The following is a 23,950-nucleotide window of genomic DNA, read 5'->3' as shown; positions in this document are numbered from 1 at the left end:
CTGCCCACTAAATTATTCACAAAACTGATTTTGTGAAATTTCTATTTGGATATTTTCAAGCACGATCGAATAAACGTATCATTATTTCACACAGACGATTCAACGGGCCTTATTTAATGGATTGTACTAATGAAGAATTCCCCGCTTTCAAATGCAAATGCAAACTTCGGGGAAAACCACTTGGGCGGAATTTCCTTCACCAGACCGAGGCAATGGTGGTTCAAATTCAAGACAGAGGCAATGGTGGTGGAAATTCCACTGACTTATTCCATTTAGATTTAGGGGCTTATTTACAAGCGCCTGTCGCCGCCAGTGCGTCACTTTTAACATGGTGAAAAAGTGACGTACTGCAAGGGGCTTGTAAATAAGCCTCTTAGTACTTCCCCGAGATTTCAAATTATTTAACTTCACCTCCCAACTTTACATTCAGGCCCTATCATTTTCTGTTACTTCCTTCCTAGATACGCGCCCACCTGCAATCTCCGCCTGCGCGCCTAAACTCTGGTGAAATTCTATGAGAAAAACGCTTGGCTGTGCGTGTAGATGTTTATCTGATTCCACTGGACATGATAGAAGCGACTCCCTGCCTCGCATTGCCCACCTCGCTCACCTCCCTGTTGTTTCATATAACACTGAAATGATTAAACCCGTTATCTTGAGCTCCACTAATCTTGAAACATGTTTTCTACGTCATGCACAGTTGAACTGCAGTCTGGTGAAGTACTTGATGAAGGTAGAAACAAAGATGCAGAAAATTGACCCTCCGTCATGTTTTTAGAGGTTACTAATCAAAGCAGAATCCCTTACTGGCAGCCTATAAAGATGGACACTAAGGATGACGGAAATAAAGAGAACACTGGAATTCGTTACCTCGCCTAACCTACAGAGGACGTTTAAAACAACACGAATACTATTTTTACTCTTACTACAGATATTAAATTTTCACGAACTTTTGTTAGGATTTTTAAATTTAGACTACATATTTTATGTGAAAGTAATTTTACTCAACTGATGAAAAATGTATTGTGTGCATCTTAGTGTTTTTAAGGATGAATTGCAATGGTTTTAATTAACTATGCTAATAAACTATTACTTACCTTACTTACTTACGTCATGCAGTCGAGACCCCGTTACCAACCGAAAAGCAGAAATGAACCCGACGGGCACGCGCGTGGTAATTTTTGATGGACATATTTCTCTGACTGGCTCTGCCACACATTAACAATGCCTTCTTAAGCCATGACAGCGTTTTTAGTTCTTGCTGGGAACCAAGGTAACAACAAGGAAAATGAAGCGCTGACTTGAAACATGAATAAGCATTGATCTCTTGTCTGTATGGGGCCATGTGTTTCTAAATAGAAATACATGGCCCCTTAAAGATAAAAAAGTTATTTGCGACAGACGCAAAGCAGGCCACTGAGTCGGCTTGGAGGCGAAAGGGCGTCTACAGAAAACCCTCATTTCCAATGGTAGGCCACCGTTTAGCATAAACGCTGATGCCAGCCAATCGAAATGAGGGGCTGGGCTGAGTTTTCGCAGAGTGTTGTGCTGCCACGACACAAGCGAGACCTAAAAAAGTGTGCAGTGACCGAAAATATGTGCAACCATTTTATTGCTTAATTATTTTATCATATTTATGTTCTTTCCGCTGAAAACATTTTTTGTCCTCATGATGACCCAGTAAATTGTGAGGGTGACGCATCATTGGCAAATTGGGGAAGAAGCATTAATTGTGATAGGTTCCATTTTAGTCGGACCATTTAATCAATTTCAAAAACCCCTCGGCTATTGTTTTTGTTTACACTGTCTATTGCTTGTGTGTGACTTTTTAGTGCAACATGTTGAGCACATATTGTTTGTCTGTATATTGTATTGTGATATCGTTTTTGGCAAATAGTTCTGTAAATAATTTTTATTTCTTTGAATTCTTTGTGTTGGCACTATTTTTCTATTGTAGTTTTTTCATTATATAATTGTGGTACAGATGTACTTTGTCTCCTGGAGCCTCTGGGGCTTCTATATAGTTTGACTGACCCTGGTTGGAGGTCAGTAGGGCTGCCTCTGTTGTTGCAAAGCCATGTATGGCTGCCAACAGTCCTCTGCGCGAAGGATGGGTTGGAATTATCATTATCTCCTACTCTTTGACTACTGACATTCCTCTCCCCCAACTGGCATATACTAAAAAAAGTCATCTTGTGAATATAACTGCACTTGAACATAAATCTTTTTATCATCTATATACAAAGATGGCTTGAAAGGGAAAAAATTATAACGATTCTGCTTTCATTTTGCCCAATACCTACTCCTTTGAGATTTCCACTGGGCAGCATCCAGATTTGCTAAGGTGATGTACGCATCACAGAGCCTCTCCACATCTCGCACCATCTGAGCACGGTGAGTTCTTATACTATCAACAATGCTGAACGCTGCTTCCATGCGATCCTACAAAAGAAAAAAGAGAGGATGTGCATAAAATACTTCTCACATTGTTTAGGAGGTATCACTATCTTTGCTGTTTATAGAGATAGACATTGTGCATGTCCAGGACCTAAGTGGGAGAAAAGTGCTTGGTGAAATGTGGAACAGACAGAATGATCAATTCTTGTTTCATTCTGGACTTCTAACATCAAATGTTGATGGTGAGGGAGTGTCAATAACTACCATTAACTCGAAGGACGAGATGAAGGGAGCGGAACAGGACAACACGTTTTATCCTACCACTTTTTATTGTGCCACATTGAGAGTATTACACATTTTAAGAATATAAACCTTCATTCAATTGGTCTCTTCACTCCCTGCCTACCCCTATCAAAAAGATTGAGTATAATATAAGAACCCTTACCTGTATAAAGACTAGAAATGTATAATTTAAGTAGCATTAAGGTGCAAAAGCATTACTGTAGATTGGACAAGGCAAGTTGTTACCCTAATAATTAGTTGTGTTGCACACATGGAATCATAATTGCAAAACTTTCATGGCTTCAATCTTTCAGTGGCAAAAAGGATTTCCGGATGACCAGAATAAAGGTGAAAGAGGGCATTGATCTAAAACATGGCAATTCCATAAACTTAAAAGCAGCCCCTTGAGGACGGAGTCTGTGTGATTTGCAGCAGGTCTGTAACTTACAAGAGACAGGAGCAGGAAGACATCAGTCAATCATGTACTGCATGAATAGGGTTGGGCATCTTCATCAGTCTACTGTGCACTGTGAGAAGGGTCCCTCGATTAGTCTAACATTACCAAAGTAACCAAGCTAAGTCGCCTACAAAGATACAAGTAGTCAGAAGAAAAATGGACTTTCTTCCGCTAATGAAAACTCGTATGCATACATAGTCTTCCCACAGATTCCTCACCTTATTAACATTCGTTACAGGCTTCAGACTGGTCCCATCAATTACTCTTCTTCCTCACCAGGTGGCTCCATGTGACTCAAGCTGCAACACCACATCCAGATGTGATGTCACCAGGGTTTAGTACGCATCAATCAGTGCGTTGACATCAGTTTGTGATATTTTTTTTGTTTCTCATCAATGTGTGTGGGTCAGAACCAAAAGAGCCACAACAGTGACAAACACACAATATGCATGCATATCTGAGGATCTTATTAGTCACAGAACCTTCTCATTGGAGAGGAGGGAGGGCAGCGAGGAATCAGTGGGAAGTTTATGTAGGCATCCTGTTGCATATACAATCTCTAGCACAGCTCTAAAAGGCTTGTTTTCACACCCATGGGTGGCACAAGTGAACTTAAGTTCAATCCACCAGAGCTGAATGTGAATGACAAGTTATTTTAGCCCCACAGAACCCTACCCTATATATAAATGAGGCGGTGTCAATGCTTTTGGGTTACTGATGTACAAGTTACTTACCTTCGATAACAATGTATCTGGTAGAGACGATTCTAGCCGCAGATTCCTTCACTTAGAATTATCCCCAGGCGTGAGACTGGATCCGGAAACTTTTTGCCACAGCATCCCTGCGCGCCGGCATCACGCGACACCGCCTAGGCGTCGTCCGCGTACGTGACGTCAGCGAGGACACATAAGCCCCACCCCGGCACGCCTACGTCACTTTTCTTTGGAGAACTTTTCCGCACCACAACGCGGAGCCACCAGGTAAAAAACTGTGGGAGCATGGGAACAGTTTGCGAAAGAGTATATAAAAAAGAACAAGTATTTGCAATGCAATAGGTCTCGCATTAGGAAAGTTTGAGCTATTGGTATTGTAAATGACACATTTTTTATTTATGTGTTGGTTTTGAAAATCGCGAAATTAATAGCTTTGTCATTTACAATGCCAATACTTTTAACTTTCGCAAATGTGACACCTATAGCATTTGTAATGCAATATGTGTTGCATTTATGTGACTTGGATGTATTGGTATTACAAATAAAAATTGCTTTTAATTTTTTTTAAATAATTAATACTTAAATAAAAGTTATTGTAATTTATAATGGCAATAGCTTAAACTTTTGTAAATAACTTTTGTGAAGATTATGTTCAGTGTATTTTATTGTGACGAAAATCCAAGAACAGAAGTGAAATATTAACAACTTTTTGTGACATTTGTAATAAAGCTTGAAACATTGAGAGAACATATTTGAACCAGTTGTTGAATGGTTGCACAGATTGATGCTGTGGTGGCGCTGAGTGATGTTGTGGTGCCCCTGAGTGATGCTGTGGTGGTGCTGAGTGATGCTGTGGTGATGCGATAGATAGATAGAGTGTAATTATGTGGCGTGTAACTATGTGGCACTGAGTCGTATTGTTTGGAGTGTATGTTGCATTGAGTGCATTGTATTTACGTAGTATATAATTATGTGGCACTGAGTGAAATTGTGTGGAGTGTGTGTTGCATTTAGTAGAGTGTAATTAAGTGATGTGTAATTATGTGGCACTGAGTGGTTTTTGGAGTGTATCTTGCATTGAGTGCAGTGTAATTATGTGGCATGTACCTATGTGGCACTGAGTGGTATTTGGAGTGTATGTTGCATTGAGTGCAGTGTTATTATGTGGCACCGATTTGTATTTGGAGTGAATTTTGCATTGAGTGCAGTGTAATTATATGGCACTGAGTGGTATTTGGAGTGAATGTTGCATGGTGTGCAGTGTAATTATGTAGCATATACTTATGTGGCACTGAGTGGTATTTGGAGTGCATGTGGCATTGAGTGCAGTGTTATTATGTGGCGTGTAACTATGTGGCACCGAGTGGTATTTGGAGTGTATGTTGCATTGAGTGAAGTGCAACTATGTAGCCTGTAACTATGTGGCACTGAGTGGTATTTGGAGTGAATGTTGCATGGAGTGCAGTGTAATTGTGTGGCGTGTAATTATGGGTATGCTCAGACGTGAGTCCCAGGCTCTCCACACCACTGGAGTCAAGCTATCCAGGCTGAATGAAGGCTGATAGCCAGAAACCGGTCCTTGGATGCTTGATTCCGGTCTGGGAAAGACATGGCTTGGTAGTTCGGACTGGACTGTTCCCATGGGGCACAGGGTCAGAGCTGATTTGCATATAGCCAGTGTCTAACCCAGGGTGGTGTGGAGTGAAAAAAACGACGGATTTAGGCCCAGATCCTTGTACTGGGGTGAATGTATGACATTGTTCTACATTCTGTCCGTCAACTGTGTTTTTTGCAATTTTCACCCCGAGTGGGCTGGGTATGCTCGGACGTGAGTCCCAGGCTCTCCACACCACTGGAGTCAAGCTATCCAGGCTGAATCAAGGCTGATAGCCAGAAACCGGTCCTTGGATGCTTGATTCCGGTCTGGGAAAGACATGGCTTGGTAGTTCGGACTGGACTGTTCCCATGGGGCACAGGGTCAGAGCTGATTTGCATATAGCCAGTGTCTAACCCAGGGTGGTGTGGAGTGAAAAAAACGATGGATTTAGGCCCAGATCCTTGTACTGGGGTGAATGTATGACATTGTTCTACATTCTGTCCATCAACTGTGTTTTTTGCAATTTTCACCCCGAGTGGGCTGGGTATGCTCAGACGTGAGTCCCAGGCTCTCCACACCACTGGAGTCAAGCTATCCAGGCTGAATGAAGGCTGATAGCCAGAAACCGGTCCTTGGATGCTTGATTCCGGTCTGGGAAAGACATGGCTTGGTAGTTCGGACTGGACTGTTCCCATGGGGCACAGGGTCAGAGCTGATTTGCATACAGCCAGTGTCTAACCCAGGGTGGTGTGGAGTGAAAAAAACGATGGATTTAGGCCCAGATCCTTGTACTGGGGTGAATGTATGACATTGTTCTACATTCTGTCCATCAACTGTGTTTTTTGTGTAATTATGTGGCACTGCATGGTATTTGGAGTGTATGTTGCATTGAGTGCATTGTAATTATGTGGCACTAAGTGGTATTTGGAATGTATGTCGCGTTGAGAGCAGTGTAATTATGTTGCGCGTAATTATGTGGCACTGAGTGGTATTTGGAGTGTATGTTGCATTGAGTGCAGTGTAATTATGTGTCGTGTTATTATGTGGCACTGAGTGGTATTTGCAGTATATGTTGCCTTGAGTGCTGTGTAATTATGTGGCGTGAAATTATGTGGCACTGAGTGGTATTTAGAGTGTATGTTGCATTGAGTGCAGTGTAATTATGTGGCATGTAATTTTGTGGCACTGAGTGGTATTTGGGGTGTATGTTGCATTGAGCGCAGTGTAATTTTGTAGCATATAATTATGTGGCACTGAGTAGTATTATGAGGAGTGAATATTGTATTCAGTAGAGTGTAATTGTGTGGCGTGTAATTATGTGGCACTGAGTGGTATTTGGAGTGTATGTTGCCTTGAGTGCAGTGTAATTATGTGGCATGTAATTATGTGGCACTGAGTGGTATTTGGAGTGTATGTTGCATTGAGTGCAGTGTAATTATGTGGCGTGTAATTATGTGGCATTGAGTGGTATTTGAAGTGTATGTTGCATTGAGTGCAGTGTAATTATTTGGCATGTATCTATGTGGCACCGAGTGGTATTTGGAGAGTATGTTGCATTGAGTGAAGTGTAACTATGTGGCCTGTAACTATGTGGCACTGAGTGGTATTTGGAGTGAATGTTGCATGGAGTGCAGTGTAATTGTGTAGCGTTTAATTATGTGGCACTGAATGGTATTTGGAGTGTATGTTGCATTGAGTGCAGTGTAATTATGTGGCACTGAGTGGTATTTGGAATGTATGTTGCGTTGAGAGCAGTGTAATTATGTTGCGTGTAATTATATGGCACTGAGTGGTATTTGGAGTGTATGTTGCATTGGGTGCAGTGTAATTATATGTCGTGTTTTTATGTGGCACTGAGTGGTATTTGCAGTGTATGTTGCATTGAGTGCAGTGTAATTATGTGGCGTGTAATTATGTGGCACTGAGTGGTATTTAGAGTGTATGTTGCGTTGAGCGCAGTGTAAATATGTAGCATATAATTATGTGGCACTGAGTGGTATTTGGAGTTTATGTTGCATTGAGTGCAGTGTAATTATGTGGCATGTAATTATGTGGCACTGAGTGGTATTTGGAGTGTATGTTGCATTTAGTGCAGTGTAATTTTGTAGCATATAATTATGTGGAGTGTATGATGTATTCAGTAGAGTGTAATTGTGTGGCGTGTAATTATGTGGCACTGAGTGGTATTTGGAGTGTATGTTGCATTGAGTGCAGTGTAATTATGTGGCGTGTAATTATGTGGCACTGAGTGGTATTTGGAGTGTATGTTGCATTGAGTGCAGTGTAATTATGTGGCGTGTAATTATGTGGCATTGAGTGGTATTTGAAGTGTATGTTGCATTGAGTGCAGTTTAATTATGTGGCATGTATCTATGTGGCACTGAGTGGTATTTGGAGTGTATGTTGCATTGAGTGCAGTGTAATTATGTGGCGTGTAATTATGTGGCACTGAGTGGTATTTGGAGTATATGTTGCATTGAGTGCAGTGTAATTATGTGGCTTTTAATTATGTGGCACTGAGTGGTATTTTGACTGTATGTTGCATTGAGTGCAGCGTAATTTTGTGGCGTGTAATTATATGGCACTGAGTGGTATTTGAAATGTATGTTGCGTTGAGCGCAGTGTAAATATGTAGCATATAATTATGTGGCAGTGAGTGGTATTTGGAGTGTATGTTGCATTGAGTGCAGTGTAATTATGTGGCACGTAATTATGTGGCACTGAGTGGTATTATGAGGAGTGTATGTTGTATTCAGTAGAGAGTAATTGTGTGGCGTGTAATTATGTGGCACTGAGTGGTATTTGGAGTGTATGCTGCATTGAGTGCAGTTTAATTATGTGACGTGTAATTATGTGGCACTGAGTGGTATTTGGAGTGTATGTTGCATTGAGTGCAGTGTAATTATGTGGTATGTAATTATGTGGCACTGAGTGGTATTTGCAGTGTATGTTGCGTTGAGCGCAGTGTAATTTTGTAGCATATAATTATGTGGCACTGAGTGGTATTATGAGGAGTGTATGTTGTATTCAGTAGAGTGTAATTGTGTGACGTGTAATTATGTGGCACTGAGTGGTATTGTTTGGAGTGTATGTTGCATTGTACTTATGTAGCATATAATTGTGTCACTGAGTGGTATTGTGTGGAGTGTGTGTTGCATTCAGTAGAGTGTAATTATGTGGTGTGTAATTATGTGGCACTGAGTGGTATTTGGAGTGTATGTTGCATTGAGTGCAGTGTAATTATGTGGCGTGTAATTATGTGGCACTGAGTGGTATTTGGAGTGTATGTTGCATTGAGTGCAGTGTAATTATGTGCCGTGTATCTATGTGGCACTGAGTGGTATTTGGAGTGTATGTTGCATTGAGTGCAGTGTAATTATGTGGCGTGTAATTATGTGGCACTGAGTGGTATTTGGAGTGTATGTTGCATTGAGTGCAGTGTAAATATGTAGCATATAATTATGTGGAACTGAGTGGTATTGTCTGGAGTGTATGTTGTATTCAGTAGAGTGTAATTATGTGGCGTGTAATTATGTGGCACTGAGTGGTATTGTTTTGAGTGTATGTTGTATTGCGTGCAGTGTAATTATGTAGCATATAATTATGCGGCACTGAGTGGTATTGTGTGGAGTGTGTGTTGCATTCACTAGAGAGTAATTATGTGTCGTGTAATTATGTGGCACTGAGTGGTATTTGGAGTGTGTGTTGCATTGAGTGCATTGTAATGATGTGGCGTGTAATTATGTGGCAATGATCTGTATGTGGAGTGTATGTTGCATTGAGTGCAGTGTAATTATGTGGTGTGTAACTATGTGGCACTGAGTGGTATTTGGAGTGTATGTTGCATGGAGTGCAGTGTAATTATGTGGCGTGTAATTATGTGGCACAGTGGTATTTGGAGTGTATGTTGCATTGAGTGCAGTGTAATTATGTGGAGTGTAATTATGTGGCAATGAGTGGTATTTGGAGTGTATGCTGCATTGAGTGCAGTGTAATTGTGTGGCGTGTAATTATGTGGCACTGAGTGGTATTGTGTATGTTGTATTCAGTAGAGTGTAATTGTGTGTGAGGGTGCAGTGTGTGAGGAAAGTGGGGACGGGAGAAGGGGGTGTGCAGAAGAGGAGGAAGGCAAGTGGGAGACTCTAGTGTCCTGTTTGAAGTCATGCCAGGAGCTAAGGAAGCATGAGACTTTCGTGCCTGTAAACTGAGGAGCGTGTGATTGGGGGATGCGCGTATGTGGGGCATGGGGGTGAAGGGAGGAAATACCGTGGGTACGGTCTGTGTGCGTGGAAAGGACAAGGGTCTCATACCAGGGCAGGAAAGGACACACAGTGCAAGAGACGAACATGTTTGCGCACCTAGAGAGGAATAAGTGAGGGTGGGACACAGGGAATAGTCCCAGACTCGAGATAATGGCAAGCAAATAATGGCCTGTGCGTCGAGCGAGATGGGGTGAGAGAACAGCGGGCGAGAAGTCCGAATTGTGCCTGTGGGCGCACAACGTGAAATGCAAAGCCTTAAGGGCTGGATCACAAAATGTTATGCAAAAAAAGGTTATGCAAAAAGGGGGGGGCCTGGGTGCAGAGCGGGGCATGGTCGGGGGAGAGCGAGTGGAACTTCAGAGTTGTGCCTGTGCGCACACAACATGAAGAGCAAAGCATCTGGGGTTGAGACACATAGTGCATGGAGAAACTGTCAAGCAGTGAAAGGCCTGTGCGATGGCCGGGGTGAGAGTCGGGGTCTCTGGGCCAGTGCGGGCGCTGAGGAGTTCAATGTTAAAAAGGTGAAAAAGCGTGGTGGATAAAGGAAGTCAGAGATGTGCCTGAGCCGCACATTGCATGAAATTCAAAGCCTCAAGGGCTGGGTCGCAAAATGACTGGAGATGTGACGCAAATGATAGCCTGTGTGCCGAGCGGGATGGGGTGAGGGAAAGGCGGGCGAACAGTCAGGGGTGTGCCTATGCGCACAGAACGTAAAACGCAACATCATCTGGGTTGAAAAACATATGACTAAATACAATAGCAAGTGAAAGGCCTGTGCGCTGGCCGGCGGGAGCGCATTCCTTTGAAGTCTGATGGGGGAGGGGGGCGGGGGAGCAGCTTCCTTTGAAGTCTGATGCCGAGGCTCAGACAAATGGTGGTGTGCGAGCGGCTTCCTTTCAAGTCTGATGGGGGGGGGGCGGGGGAGCAAATGGTGAGCGCGCGCCCGGCGCACATGCAATGGCCATAATTATCATTCTAAAGCCCTCTGGCAGGCTTTCCTGTAGCCCCTACATAATTCTCGCCGGAGCAATGCGCAAGCGCATTGGCTCAGTGAGACCTAAAAAGAGAGGAAGACACCATAAGGAACAGTGCAACACTGCAGTGTCCAAGGGCAGGGACAGAAGAAAGAACAGAGCAGAGCCCTGAGCAGCCACCTTGCCAGTACATGGATAGCCTCCCCATCCTCTCCCACGAAGACAAGGAACCTGCGTAAAAAGTCATGACACATGTAGCAGGCCTACAACCCTCATCCCGAAACAAGGAAGGGGAGCCAGTCCCAAAAGGCAGGAACAACCAACCTCCAAGCCACCCCAGCATAGAGGGCAACCACCCCCAAGGAACAAGGGTAAGGCACGACCAGAGGACCCCAACTCAGAGGTTAGCAGAGGGGCCAGGACCCCTAGCAGCAAGAGGAAGGGAAGGGAAGGGAGGGCAGAGATTGAAGGCAAACCTCCCCAACCTGGAGCAGTCAGAGCAGCAGGGCACAGGAGAACCGTAACCCCATCTTCCAAAGAACCAAAAAGGAGGAATGAGCAGCAACTAGACGGAGCAACCGTCAAGAGCAAAAGAAGGTACTCACAGGAGACATAGCCCCCCACCGGGAGGCGAGTACCGAAGACCAGCCACGGGGTCCTCGCAGAACGGGGAGGAAGGGCTGGCCGTGAAGGAATCTGCGGCTAGAATCGTCTCTACCAGATACATCGTTACCAAAGGTAAGTAACTTGTACATCTGATAGAGACTACTAGCCGCAGATTCCTTCACGCAGAATAGATACCCTAGCAATACCCACGGGGAAGGAGGGTCTGCGAAAGGACCCCCCCAGTCTGGACAGGACAGAGGGTCCCACAGGGGACCAGACCTGCGGACTAGGGAAGTAACCTCATCCCTTCCAGGCAAGAGGACCCCCACAAGTCGAACACCAGCAACCCCAAGAGGGATGTAGGAGGAAGGAGGAAGTCTCAAGGGGCACGTACACTCACAACAGAGGAACCAAGGGCAGGGCCGGAGAGGCCAAAACACCCCACTCCACCCCCAAGGCAAAAGAGCTTCCATCCAATGACAGGACAGGCAGAGGCACAAGAAGAAGAAGAAGAAGCCTAGAGGCCCAAGCAAACAAGGAAAGAAGGCGAGCCCACCAAGAGGGAAGGCAACAGGCCAGCCAGAATAGCACCTATAGCCATAAGCTAGAAGAACACAGAAGCATCCCAGCTCTCAGAACAAGAGCAGGAAGGAGAGGAAATGCCCGGACACACCACTACAAGGGGCTGCGCACACAACCTCAAGAAGCAATAGCAACATACAGAAAAGCCATGGAGAACAGGCACCCGAAGGCGACCAGCACTCCCCAGCAGAGCTTAGCTATATAACAGCCACCACTACCCCACATAGGGTACGGTAAGTCCCAAGACATGGGAACCCTCTTTGGAAGAATTTTCGCAGCAGAGGAAAAAACAAAAGGGGAAAAACACCCCGCGGAAGGCTTGACAAGCAGCCCAAAGAAAAACAGAAGGCCTAATCTCAGGGCCAAGTCTGTGTAACAACTCCATCAAAAACACACACAGTCAACAAGGGGCCGTCCAGCAGCCAACAATGCCAAAGTCCCAGCAAGGAGGAATCAATGGCCAGAAAACACAATCTACAGCAAAGGCAACCGGCCCAAGAAGGCCCAGAACCAGCTCAACTCAGCAGTCACTGAGGAGGGGAAGGCGGAGGAGGAGGAGGACGAAGCCCTGCCAGGAACCTTTGGATGGCGGAGTCAGTTGGGTCATGGAACAACAGGCCGCCATCAAACGGAAGATCAATGAGCCGCTCCCGAATATTTTCATGGAACACGCAGTCCCGAAGGCAAGCATGCATGGCGACGGAGGGCGACTGAGGAAGCCATGGCCCGGCACAGCACCTCCGAGATGTCCAGAGCGGAGCGGAGAATAAACGCCGCTAGCTCCCAGCCATCCAACGCATGATGCCGTAAGTCCACCTGAACAGTCTCTTGGGAAGCAGCGGATCCCAGAGACGCAGCCGAGTCCCACAAACAAGAGGAGGCCCTAGCCAATACACACATGGTGTTAAGGGCCCGCAGGGCAGCGCTGGTCGAGGCGACCATGTTGCACCCCCAAGAGTAAAGCCAGCCAGCGGGCCTCCTGGGACCGTGGAGTCAACAATGGCGGCAGGGAGAGAAAAGCAGTCCGCAAAAGTGGACTAGCGGCAGAGGGGTGGAGGGAAAGACACGCCAGGTCACATGGTGCCGAAGGTGTTGAAGCCCCGGATCCCCTGAGGCGGGACGCCTCCAAGCCCCGTCAGGGAAGAAAGGAGCAAACCCTCAAAGGGAAGCAAGATTTCCCTCCCACCAGTGCCCTGGTGGAGAACCTCCAAGAAATGGTCCGCCGGGAAATGAGCAATTGGGTCACCCATGCGCAGAATGCCCACAGCCGTGGACACTGCATGAGTAAAGGCCGCACCTGCCTCTGTAGGGCCCCGCGGTGGAGAAAGCAGCTCCTCCATGGGCGATGGCTGCAAACTAAGGTGGCCGTCCCCGAAGCCAAGCGGGATGGGCAAAGGCCAGACCTGGAAGTCAGAAGGAACCGAAGAATGGGGGACCTGCCGCTCCTCCGAACAACACCTCGGCCTCAGAAATGGCGGGGAGCCACCCTTCGACGATGAAAAAAAAACACACGGCGGCCAGTCTCCGGGGAGGACGACACCAATATGCAGCCAACCTCCGGAGAAGATGGAGCATCCGAAGACGAATCCGCGGACGACCTCAGTGTGGAGCCATAGAGTCCGCCGCCTGAGGCAGGATGTCAACACCATCTGGCGCTGAGGGAGATGCTAGATAGGGCTCCTCTAAGTCGCACTGCGCCGGGGACAGGAGTAGAGCCGGAGCCGAAGTGGGCAAGGTGCGGCGCCGGAACGACGCAGACTTGACCTCCGCCGAGGCAGCCGCCTGCGTGGAGGAACGAGAAGGACCAGGGGAGTGACACTAAGCCCTCCGCCAGCCTCGGCCCAGAATATTGCAGAGGTGGCCCAGCAACCAATGCGGCAGTGCCAGGGATGATTCAACCTCTGACTCGCCCTCCAACGAGGCAGCCGCCTGCGAGGAGGGACGAGAGGGGCCTGGAGAGGGACGAGGGGTCCCCACCCATCCTCGACCCAGCGCGGGACGAGGAGAGGTCACCGACCCCTGTGGCGCCGCCCGGAGCAGCAGGCGCCGTGGCGGCATCAGCCCAGACATGGACGAGGCTTTCGCCTGCCCAGAGGGCCGAGCAGGTCTCGGGGATGCGACCCGAGCCCCGGCGACCTTCCGCGACACCACAGGGACTCCCGCGGGAGTTTGCGGCGAGGCATAGGCGCCGTGGTCTGAAGGAGGGACCCCCCGAAGGGCCGCAACCCAACAGCACCACATCCTCCAAGTCTGGATCCGAGCCAGTCTGCGCCTGTGCCGCCAGCGGTGCCGCGCAAGGCAAGGGAACTGCTGTCCCCCCACGAGGGGAAGGAGGAGGAGGAGACACCAGAGAGGGCTGGCAAAGTTGCCGTGTATGTCTCCATATGGACTCTCGACGCCCCATCACAGGGAAACGGTGGATAGGACGACACGCGGAGAGCCCACGCCCCGTGGCGGGCACCGGGCAATCCCCCAGTGCGCTGCATTGGTGGGGGGCCGGTTTCGGGACCCTGGTGGCCGTTTTTGTTACAGGGCCGTTTTTGCAGCATAGCTGCAAAATCGGCCCTGTAACAAAATCGACCGAAACACGGCCCTGGTAAAGAGCTCGGCGGGACCCACAACCCCCCCGGGGAGGAGGACTTTGCCAGGGCCAGTTTCGGTTCCCAGTCTGGCTCTGCCCACTCCCCCGGCAGGCCGGACACAGGCCCCCGGGGACAAACTGCGACACTTACCCACCGGGGAGCGACGCTCTCGCGACCTCGAAGGAGGGCGAGGACGACGACCACGTCTGTATCTGAAGCCGTCTGCCGAAGCTAATCGAGGGTAGGAAGCCGACCTGGAGAGACATGTCGAGAGTAGTTTCATCCTGCGCTCCCGCCCCGACTACGGCTTTAACTGTAGGCACACCTCACAATCAGTGGTGCCGTGATCCTCCCCTAAACACCACATACAAATGAGGTGAGGGTCCGTCACCGACATAAGACGCCCACACGACGTGCAAATCTTGAAGCCCGAAGGCATTCGCACACTGTTCCACCAAAAGAAGAGATAATGATGAAGAAAAAAGGGGCCCCAAACAGACCCGTAGCAAAGACCGGATCCACGTTGCACGCGGAAAAGGAAAAAACTGACACAGGCGTGCCAGGGTGGGGCTTATGTGACCTAGCTGAAGTCACGTACGACGCCTGGGCGGAGTCACGTGATGCCGCTCCGCCGTGCAGGGATGCTGTGGCAAAAAGTTTCCGGATCCAGTCTCACGCCTGGGGATAATTCTACGTGAAGGAATCTGCGGCTAGTAGTCTCTATCAGATAGGGAGCAGTGGTAATCCATGATCGTTCAATAATGATTTGCACACTCAAGTTCACTAAACTCTGAATATTAATTTCAACATATTTTAAAATAGTTGTTTTAAAATGCCAGGATTTAGTGCACATAATATTGGTAACATCACAGAAGATAATACAAGTAATATAAGCTTCTCAATAACAGTGAAAACAGGGAAACATCATAACACCACAATTAATAGCCCTTACACCATCAATGCATTATCTCTAAACTCGATGCTAGTTCTAGCAGATGAATAAAAAATTATCCTGAGTTTAGGAGGTTCTGTGTATTCCTGAACAATCGTGTTTGTTGCTGTTTGATATAGTTTTTCAGCTATTTCAAGCACGAGGCCAAGAGCTAGGAGAGATTGTGTCTAAGAGAGAACACAATCCTGACTCTAATTCATGAAGGCAGAATGGAATGCTTCGCAGAACCTTGAGGAGTCTTTCTGGAGGTTTCTGTGGTTGAGATGGAATCTTCTGAGTAAGTGGTCAGGTGGTAGTCCCTATATATTGTATCTTGTCTAAGACGGCATTTGCATTGTCACCTTAGGAGTGTTTTGACATAGTCAAATACATCAGTGGATGTACTAATAACATAAACATACATCAATATAGATAACATTATTTGGATTATGGTTGTTATATGACCTTGAAAATGACTCGAGTCCTGATATCACACTGGGAGTTTTATTGATGTGCATATCTGAATGACTTGACACTTTCACAGTTCTTTAAAAGATAGACACAGATAACATCAGCATGAAAGGCAGAAATGTTGATGGTTATGCATAATTGGAGGAAAAATTACAGCCTCCATGTTCAAAGATAGCGACTTCCATTACCTAGGATGGATTTGGCGCCAAAGGTAAACGAGTAGGACAGGCTAACTAAAATGGAGGCTATAGTTAACAGGGAACATGTCCTGTATGTGTTTGAGAAACTAAAAGAAAGAAACCTAAAGGCAAGGTATTGAGATAGATAAAATAATAGAATTATGAAGGGAAACAGTCATAAGATTTATGGCCTCCCTGGAATACATTCCAAGCTAAATAGTCACAAAGTTCTCACTGAATGTGTTTTTGATTGCTCTTGCTTATCAGATATTAATTATACATTCACAGAATAAAAGCACATACCAGATACGTGCATTTGAGGGGATAGCAATTCATCGCTTGTTACATGTTCAATAACTCATGTCCCTAAACTGAAATGAAAAAGAAGTCACAGTGCAGAGAAACACGATCCTTGCAACAATGAGAAGAGCAAGTTACGAACTTTCGATACTCTTATCGAACCACAGATTGCTCACCTATAGAATATTCCCCTAGTATCAGATTGGATCAGTACAATTTTCAGCAATGGATGCCAAACTGAGCCACATGAAAGGACAAAACTACCTTTGGTAAGACGGATGGGTGGGTGCAAAGAACCAACGAATGGGGATAGAAAACTGTAACAGGTGAATTAACAGAAAGACTCAGAAACTCTCAAATCCTGCAAGCAAATGTAATTGCCACCACCAGAAATATTTCTAAAGTAGGAAGCCAAACCTGGCAACTGAGCGACAAATTGAACATGGATCCCATCAAGAAAGTCAAAGGAATGTTCAAATCCCACTGGGGCAAAATAAACTGAGGGAGATGGAACAAGTTAAATCTTTCACAAAAAAACATCAATTACAGCAATCAAAACAGGGTAGACTGATCAGATAGATACATAAAAGCAGACAGAACAACCAGATAGTTCTAAACAACAGCCAACGCCAGGCCCTAATGAACATGGGATAACTTAACGCATAAGACACTCAAAATGTGTACTATAAAGGAAGTGAAGCCTTTCGACTCGCACCAATGAACAAACTTAATCCAGCAGCCTACGGACATGACTTTAATCGCAGACTTCGTGGCTGTCACAATGATGTCTGCAATTTCTTTAAAAAGGCAAAAGGACTCTAAAAAGCACTACTCAATCTCAGTGCCTGCAATAGCAGCCTCTGGGGATTCAGGAGGAGGACCTTACCGCTTTGCTGCGAAAGCAGGTCTCCTCTACATGGGAGAGAAAGAAGAACCTGAATACTCAATTTCAACAGGCTGGCATACCTGCTCCTTTTCATCCACTCATCCAGACAGGGATGAACAGAATCAGCTGTGGGCAATCCTCCCTCACCTTCTGCAAGACTCTTGACATAAGCAAGATCGGCAGAAACACATACAGCTGGCCCTACAGAAAATGAGGCTTCTGAACATTGATGGTAATGACCATGTCATGGAGGTGAGTCACAGTCCGCATCTTTGAAGCAGTATATGGTGCAGTTGTCAGTCTGAAATGGAAGACCGCTGATAGTGTTAGGACCCCACTGTGAAGCTTAAGTAGCACTTGTGGGTGGGGAAGATGGAAGGGGGTGTAGTGGAGGTCCAGGGAAGCTTGAGTTTAAAGGCAAGGGGACCGCTCTCAAGGAAAGCATCTTGAATGTGTCCTTCCAAATGAACAGATTCAAAGGGCGGGGATCCACAACAGGCGTTACGCTCTGACCTTCTTCAGGACAAGCAGGTAAACAACATATTGTGCTTCTCGCTTGTGGAGTCACCACTTCCATGGCCACTATTTCCTGTTAAGCAAGGACTTCTGCCTCTAGGATAAAGGTATAAGTCAGCAAGCATGTCCTGAAAAAGATGGTAGTCTAGAAGAAAAATAGGTCAGAGTGGATCAGTTGGACGGCCCAACGTTACTTTGCAATCATCTCTAAATTAGTGACAACATTGGAAACCCTTTCCTGAGCAGAAGAAGGTGATATGAGGGAGAGGAATCAGAGCATCCTCTGCCTTCTGGAGCATTTGATGGTTTCTTCAAGCTCCAGCCCTGTTTTGAATGGAATGGTACAGCAGCTAAAGCATTTAAAAAGGCTGAGACGATTGCCAACGTCAGGACTTCAGAGCCCTATAAGCATTCCAAGGAAGCATAGCCTGAACATCCTCAGAAAAGCCAGTGCAATACATCCAAGCATGTCACTGCAGCCTGACAGCCATACCCATATCCATAGACAGGGCAATGGGATTTGCAGGGTCAAAGTTACTTGCCGGATCTGCTTTGACATCATTCTTATAACAATTTTATTGAGGTTACATCTGCAGGATTATGTGATTAAAGGAAACATTTTTATAATTAGAGAAAAGTTCGCGAAAGCTTTAGACTTATGTGCCTTGTCAATACAATTCTGGGGGGAGGAAGTTCTAACAAGGGCAGTTAGGCAATCCTTGTAATAAGCACTGCTAATGACTACGGAAATGCACAACTTACATACTACTGCAAGGTCTCTAAAATGTAAATGGCCTCCTTTTTAGACTTTAAATGTAAGGGGTCATGGGCCCAAGGGTCTAAACTTATACTTGGAAGTTGGTGTGGGGTATAATGTCTAGATCAGACAGCACAAGCATAAATCACAATTGATTGTCACACAAGTATTGCATACTACATCACTTATAGCAAGTGAAATCATAGCATTCATAACAACACTCATAACTTCTGAAATGACATCTTATGTCACAAGGTAGTAAATGGTAGAGTGGAGAGTTATAGTTAGTGTTCTCTGGTTAGGGAGCTGAAAAGTGTGTGTTACAAGGTGCGCTACTTATAATAATTTGAAGGTGGTGGATAAATTGTAAATGAAAGCTATAACTATAACTTTAGAATTTTTAAAGTCTGTGTAGTTTAAGCTTGGTTTGTATAGGGGAAAAATTCCTAACTATAAGTAAGCCTTAGCCTTTGTCTTATTTAATTGAATTTCAATGTTTTTAAAAGCATTTTGTAAAGTCCAGTGTCGCAAGTTGAGAGGTATGTGGAGTATCATAGAGTGGAGGAGAGTGTTGCAAAGTCTATTGTCATAGAATTAAGTATTGTGGATTGCAATAGAGTGGAGTAGAGTGTATTGGCATATTGTAGAGTGTAGTAAAGTGTTATTTAGTTTAGTGGCATGGTGTCACCTATGTAGACTGGAGCGGTGAGTTGTACAGTTGACTGGTATGCCAAACAGTAGAGTAGGGTATCGTAGACTGTCATAAAATGAAGTAGAGTGTTTTAGAGTGGAGTAGGGTGGAGTAGAGTAGAGTATAATCAAGTGGAGTGTCGTAGAGTACAGTGAAGGAGAGTGTAGTACAGTGGCGTAAAGTGGATGGGCAATGCGTGGAGTAGAGTGGCATAGAGTGGAGTAGAGTGGCATAGAGCGTAGTACAGTGTTGTAGAGTGAAGTTGCATACAACGGAGAAAAGTGTCGAACAAGTGTAGCTGCATATTAAACAGTGGCATGTAGTGGGATAAAGTGTGGTAGGGTTGAGTGGTGTACACTGGAGTGGGGTAGTGTAGAGTGTAGTAAAGTGTAATAGTACAGTGGCATTTCGTGGACTATAGAGGTTTGGAGTGGTGCAGCATACAGTCGAGTAAAGTGGCATAAATTGGAGAACTGTGTTGTACAGTAGAGTGTAGTGTTGGGTTGTAGGGGCTGGAAAGTGAAGTCGACTACAGTAGAGTGGAAGACAATCTAATTGAGCTTTGTGAAGTGGAGTGGTGTACAGTACAGTGTTGTAGACTATGGTAGGGTGGATTGGCATACTGTGCTATAGAATACAAAGGCAGATTGGAGTGGCGTACAGTGGAGTGGTAGAGCGGAGTACTGTGTTGTACAGTAGGATAAATTGATGTGCAATTGCATACAAAGAAATGCGTACAGAGTCGTTTAGTGGACTAGAGTTTCGTAGAGCGGCAGATTGGAGTAGAATGTTGTACAGTGGCATAAAGTGCAGTGTTCTACAGTGGAGTGTAGGGGCATAGACAGGAGTAAAGTATTGGAGAGTAACATACAGTGCAGTAGAGTGTTGTAGAGTGGAGCTGCACAGACTACAGCAATGTGTCAAACAGTGTAGCTGCGTATAGTGGATTGAGGTAAAGTCTTGCACAGTGGAGTGAGTGGGGTGGCGTAATGTAGTGTGGAGTAAAGTAAAATAGAGTGTACTGGTGTGTCAGAGTAGAGTGGGATGGAGTGTAGTGTAGTGTTGTGTCGTCATGTAGGTAGTAAACGGTTATAAATTGAAGTGGGGTCTAGTACAGTAGAGTGGAGTGCTGTGTGGAACAGAGGGTTGTACAATGGAGTGTACAGGCATAGAGTGCAGGGTAGAGTTGAACAGTACAGTCTATGGGGATAGAGTGGAGTAGAATATCGCAGAGCGCAATAAAGTGTGATAGACTTTTATAGTGAAGTTATATAGTGGAGAAGAGTGCAATACAGTGGAGCTGCATAGAGTTAAGTGCCGTATATTGTAGTGGCGAAGGGAGGATTACAATAAAGTGGAATAGCATACAGTGGAATAGTGCACAGTGGAATAGTGTACAGTGGAATACGTGAAGTGGCATAGAGCAGAATAGTGTAGAGTGGAGTGGTGTACAGTGGAGTGGCAGAGTGGATAACGGTACAGAGAATTTGAGTGGGGTGGCGTACATTGAAGTGGCATGGCGTTGAGTCAAGGTAACTGTTATAAATTGGAGTGGCTTATACAGTAGAGTGCTGTGTCGTACAATGTTGGAAACTGTCGTACAGTGGAGTAGAGTGTTGTACAATGGAGTGTACGGGCATAGAGTTGTGTACAAATTTGGACAGTGGAGTGAACGGCGATAGAGTGGATTAGAGTAGAGTAGAGTTTTGAAGAGTGGAGTTATATAGCGTGGAGGAGAGTACACTGGAGTGGCATAGAGTAACACGCTGCTTACCGTCGGCAATGCCTTATCTGGTAGAGACTATATCTAGCCTCAGATTCCTTACCTTTAAATTTCCACAGACATTAGACTGGATCCAGAAGACTTTTTGTGTGCAGTACGCCTGCGCCTAGGAAGGGTTGGTCGGTTCCGCGTGGCGTTGTCGGTGTCGTAGTGCTGGAAGTGACGTCCACGTCACCTGTATAGGGGCAACCTTGTCGCACTGACATCAGTTACTTTTCACGACTTTCCACGTCCAAAGCGCGCCGCCATGAACTGCACTGATACTGGTGTGACCAAATTAGGGTCCTGAAAGGGATCAGCCTGGACCCTAGAAATCTGTCTGCAGAAGGCGGAGGAAGGGTGGTTCGGTAAGGAATCTGCGGCTAACTATAGTCTCTTCCAGATAAGGCGTTATGAAAGGAAAGTAACTTATTCATCTGATAGGGATTTCTAGACACAAACTCTTTACCTTTAAATAGATACACAAGCAATACCATCCCCGGTGATGGGTCGTCAGACAAATTTAAACAAGGAAGTCCTGCAGAACCGAACAGGTGAAATGCCTGTCCCAGCGGATCCGACTATCCAGGCAGTAATGTTTGGTAAATGTGTGCAGGGAAGGCCACACTGCTGCCTGGCAAATGTCCAGGACTGAGACTCATAAGAAGTAGAAGTAGATTGTGCACTCCTTTTATAAAATGAAGATATGGGAAGATAATTTGATCAAATTACTCTGCGTGCTATGTTTGACAAATGCCTCCCTAGCATGTGTGATAAGTGTAAGAGGGGCCAAGTTCCTGACGGTAACTTGGGCTCAAGTGTGCACAGTGTGGTGGGTATTACAACATTTGTAATATATTTTCAACCAACAATTATTGAAGATTTAACTGTATTTATTTTCATACATTTTACTTTATACTTACATCAAGCAAGATCTGTGCAATTCAAAGCATTACATATAGTTCAAGAAAAACAATTCAAAAATGATTCCAGAATTATACAGTATCCATAGCTGAATGACAATTACTGTGTGAAGGCAATATCAAAAAAGAAACAACGCCCAATGCATTTCGAGACCGGCTGTCCCTTCATCAGAGGCAATCACACAGTTGACTTGTGTCTTCAATGCGTCTAGAGGCACTGCAAGGGCAACCATATCCTGCTAGAGGTTATGACTGAGTCTCCTTGCTTTAATTGACACCACTACTGAAGCGTTTAGTACGTGCCCGTTGTATCTCTATTACGACGCGTGGAACCTCTGCTCAAGGCGGCGCATCTGAGACTCAACGTGCTAATGCAGTTGTCGCGATTTAGCTCTGGTGGAATGTGCCCGTAGGCCTTCAGGAAGCTGCTTCTTTGCCAGTGCATAGCAGATCTTGATGCCAAAAACGACCCATTGCGATGATTTTTATGTTTGAATATCTTTTATTGCATTTCGTTTTTATTCACAGTGCCTACCATAGAAATAGTCGTAAAAATGTAACATTATATCTTGTAGCCAAACAGAAATATTCAGTATAAACAATAGTTTGCCACAGTATTACACATGTTTCATACTATACAAACCAAAGATGCTCACGAGGACGTGTCGTTTGAGGAATCATGTATCTGATTAGTGGTAGGTCCATTTAGGAAAGGAGAATGTAGCGGGAAACAGCAAATCACAACAAAGCCCAAGGTGCAGGATGACCAAAGGAGTTCGTAAACCAAGATGAACTTCAGAGAGTATATAGCATCATGGCCATATTAACTATTCACCATGGTCTCTAGTGATGCAATACAAAGGATTTGATCTTATCTATGCGCCTCCATTTGTCTGCAACTTTAAACAGTCATAGGACGGATCGTCCAAAACATTATTATTGACATATGCAAGTGGGTATGGGGCAGTGTGTATACTGTCTGATATTCATAACATTATAACAACCATTAAAACTAAAACCATAATGAGACACAAGATAATAAAAGCAAGAAAAAAGGGAAAAGAATAATAAGCTAATGAAATAATAGGTGTGCTACTGCAAGTGCGTGACATTAGTCGTGGGGTATATCTTGTGTGGGGGCCAGGAAGAATGCTGCTACTGTGTTCAGGATCTGTCGAGGAGGGAAGGGCCATTATCTTGTGCAACACCAGCATCAGGCTCATGGTGCAGTGGGAGTAAGGCTGCTAGTATTTGGGTCAGCTACGCGTCAATGCAGTGTGACAAAAGTGTTCCACATAGAGGTATAAGGCACAAAGAGATGGCACGGGCCCACAGTCCCCGGTGTCGCCACTCCCCCAGGCAGGGCCAGTAAGGGCATGCCTAATGAGCTCCTCTTCGAAGGCATGCTTGATGAAAAGCCTTCAGGGTGTCATCCCAGGACTGTGCTATGGGGTATTTCCGTAGTCCCACCGTTTCCTCCCTATGAAGGGTTGCACTTTCCGCTTTCGCCCAATTGTCAAAAGAGCTGCGCCAGTGCGTCGCTTGCGGAGGTTCGCTGCATTTCCAGCGCTTAGTGATTAATCTCTTTGCTGTGATAAGCCCAAGGTCCCAGAATCTAGAGGGGACTTTAGTTTGTTTTGTTCTTTTATATAGACCCAATATGCATGTCTCCCATGTGTGCTGCAGTTCCCTGCCAACACCTTCCGCAAGGAAAGTTGTCACAAAATGCCAATATGTCTGCAGTGCGGGGCATGACCATAGCATGTGTAAGAGGTCTGCATCTACAAGTGCGCTCCTCGAGCATGCATGCGGATGTTGCGATTTGGAAGTATCGATTAAGTTTATCAGGCGACAGACATGCGCGGTGTATAATATAAAGCTGTATAAGCTTGAAGCGGGAGTTGCGCGGGATATTCGTGGCGCCGGCCAGCACTACCGCCCATTCCTTATCTGTCCATGCCCGCTCCCTGTTCACCGCCCATTTGTCTCGGAGGCTCTGAGAGGAGCACTGCGTATGGGTAAGGAGTGCCTGTGCTAGCCAATGGACCAAATGGGAGCCATTTCCCATTACATGCAAGTATT

At 45.7% G+C, this 23,950-nt stretch overlaps 1 protein-coding gene across 1 annotated transcript in view; it reads right to left on the bottom strand.

The window, feature by feature from the left end:
• ATM (ATM serine/threonine kinase) overlaps nt 1–23,950 on the bottom strand; it is a 1,424,234-nt gene that overhangs the window by 143,672 nt on the left and 1,256,612 nt on the right. Inside the window, exon 53 of the mRNA XM_078657051.1 lies at nt 2,304–2,442. Within this exon, the coding sequence (XP_078513177.1) occupies nt 2,304–2,442 (139 nt within the window). The remainder of the gene's footprint in view (nt 1–2,303; nt 2,443–23,950) is intronic.

The sequence above is a fragment of the Lissotriton helveticus genome, chromosome 8 (genome assembly GCF_964261635.1).
Source record: "Lissotriton helveticus chromosome 8, aLisHel1.1, whole genome shotgun sequence".
Classification (NCBI taxonomy): Eukaryota; Metazoa; Chordata; class Amphibia; order Caudata; family Salamandridae; genus Lissotriton; species Lissotriton helveticus.
This window is presented reverse-complemented; position numbering and strand designations above follow the sequence as displayed.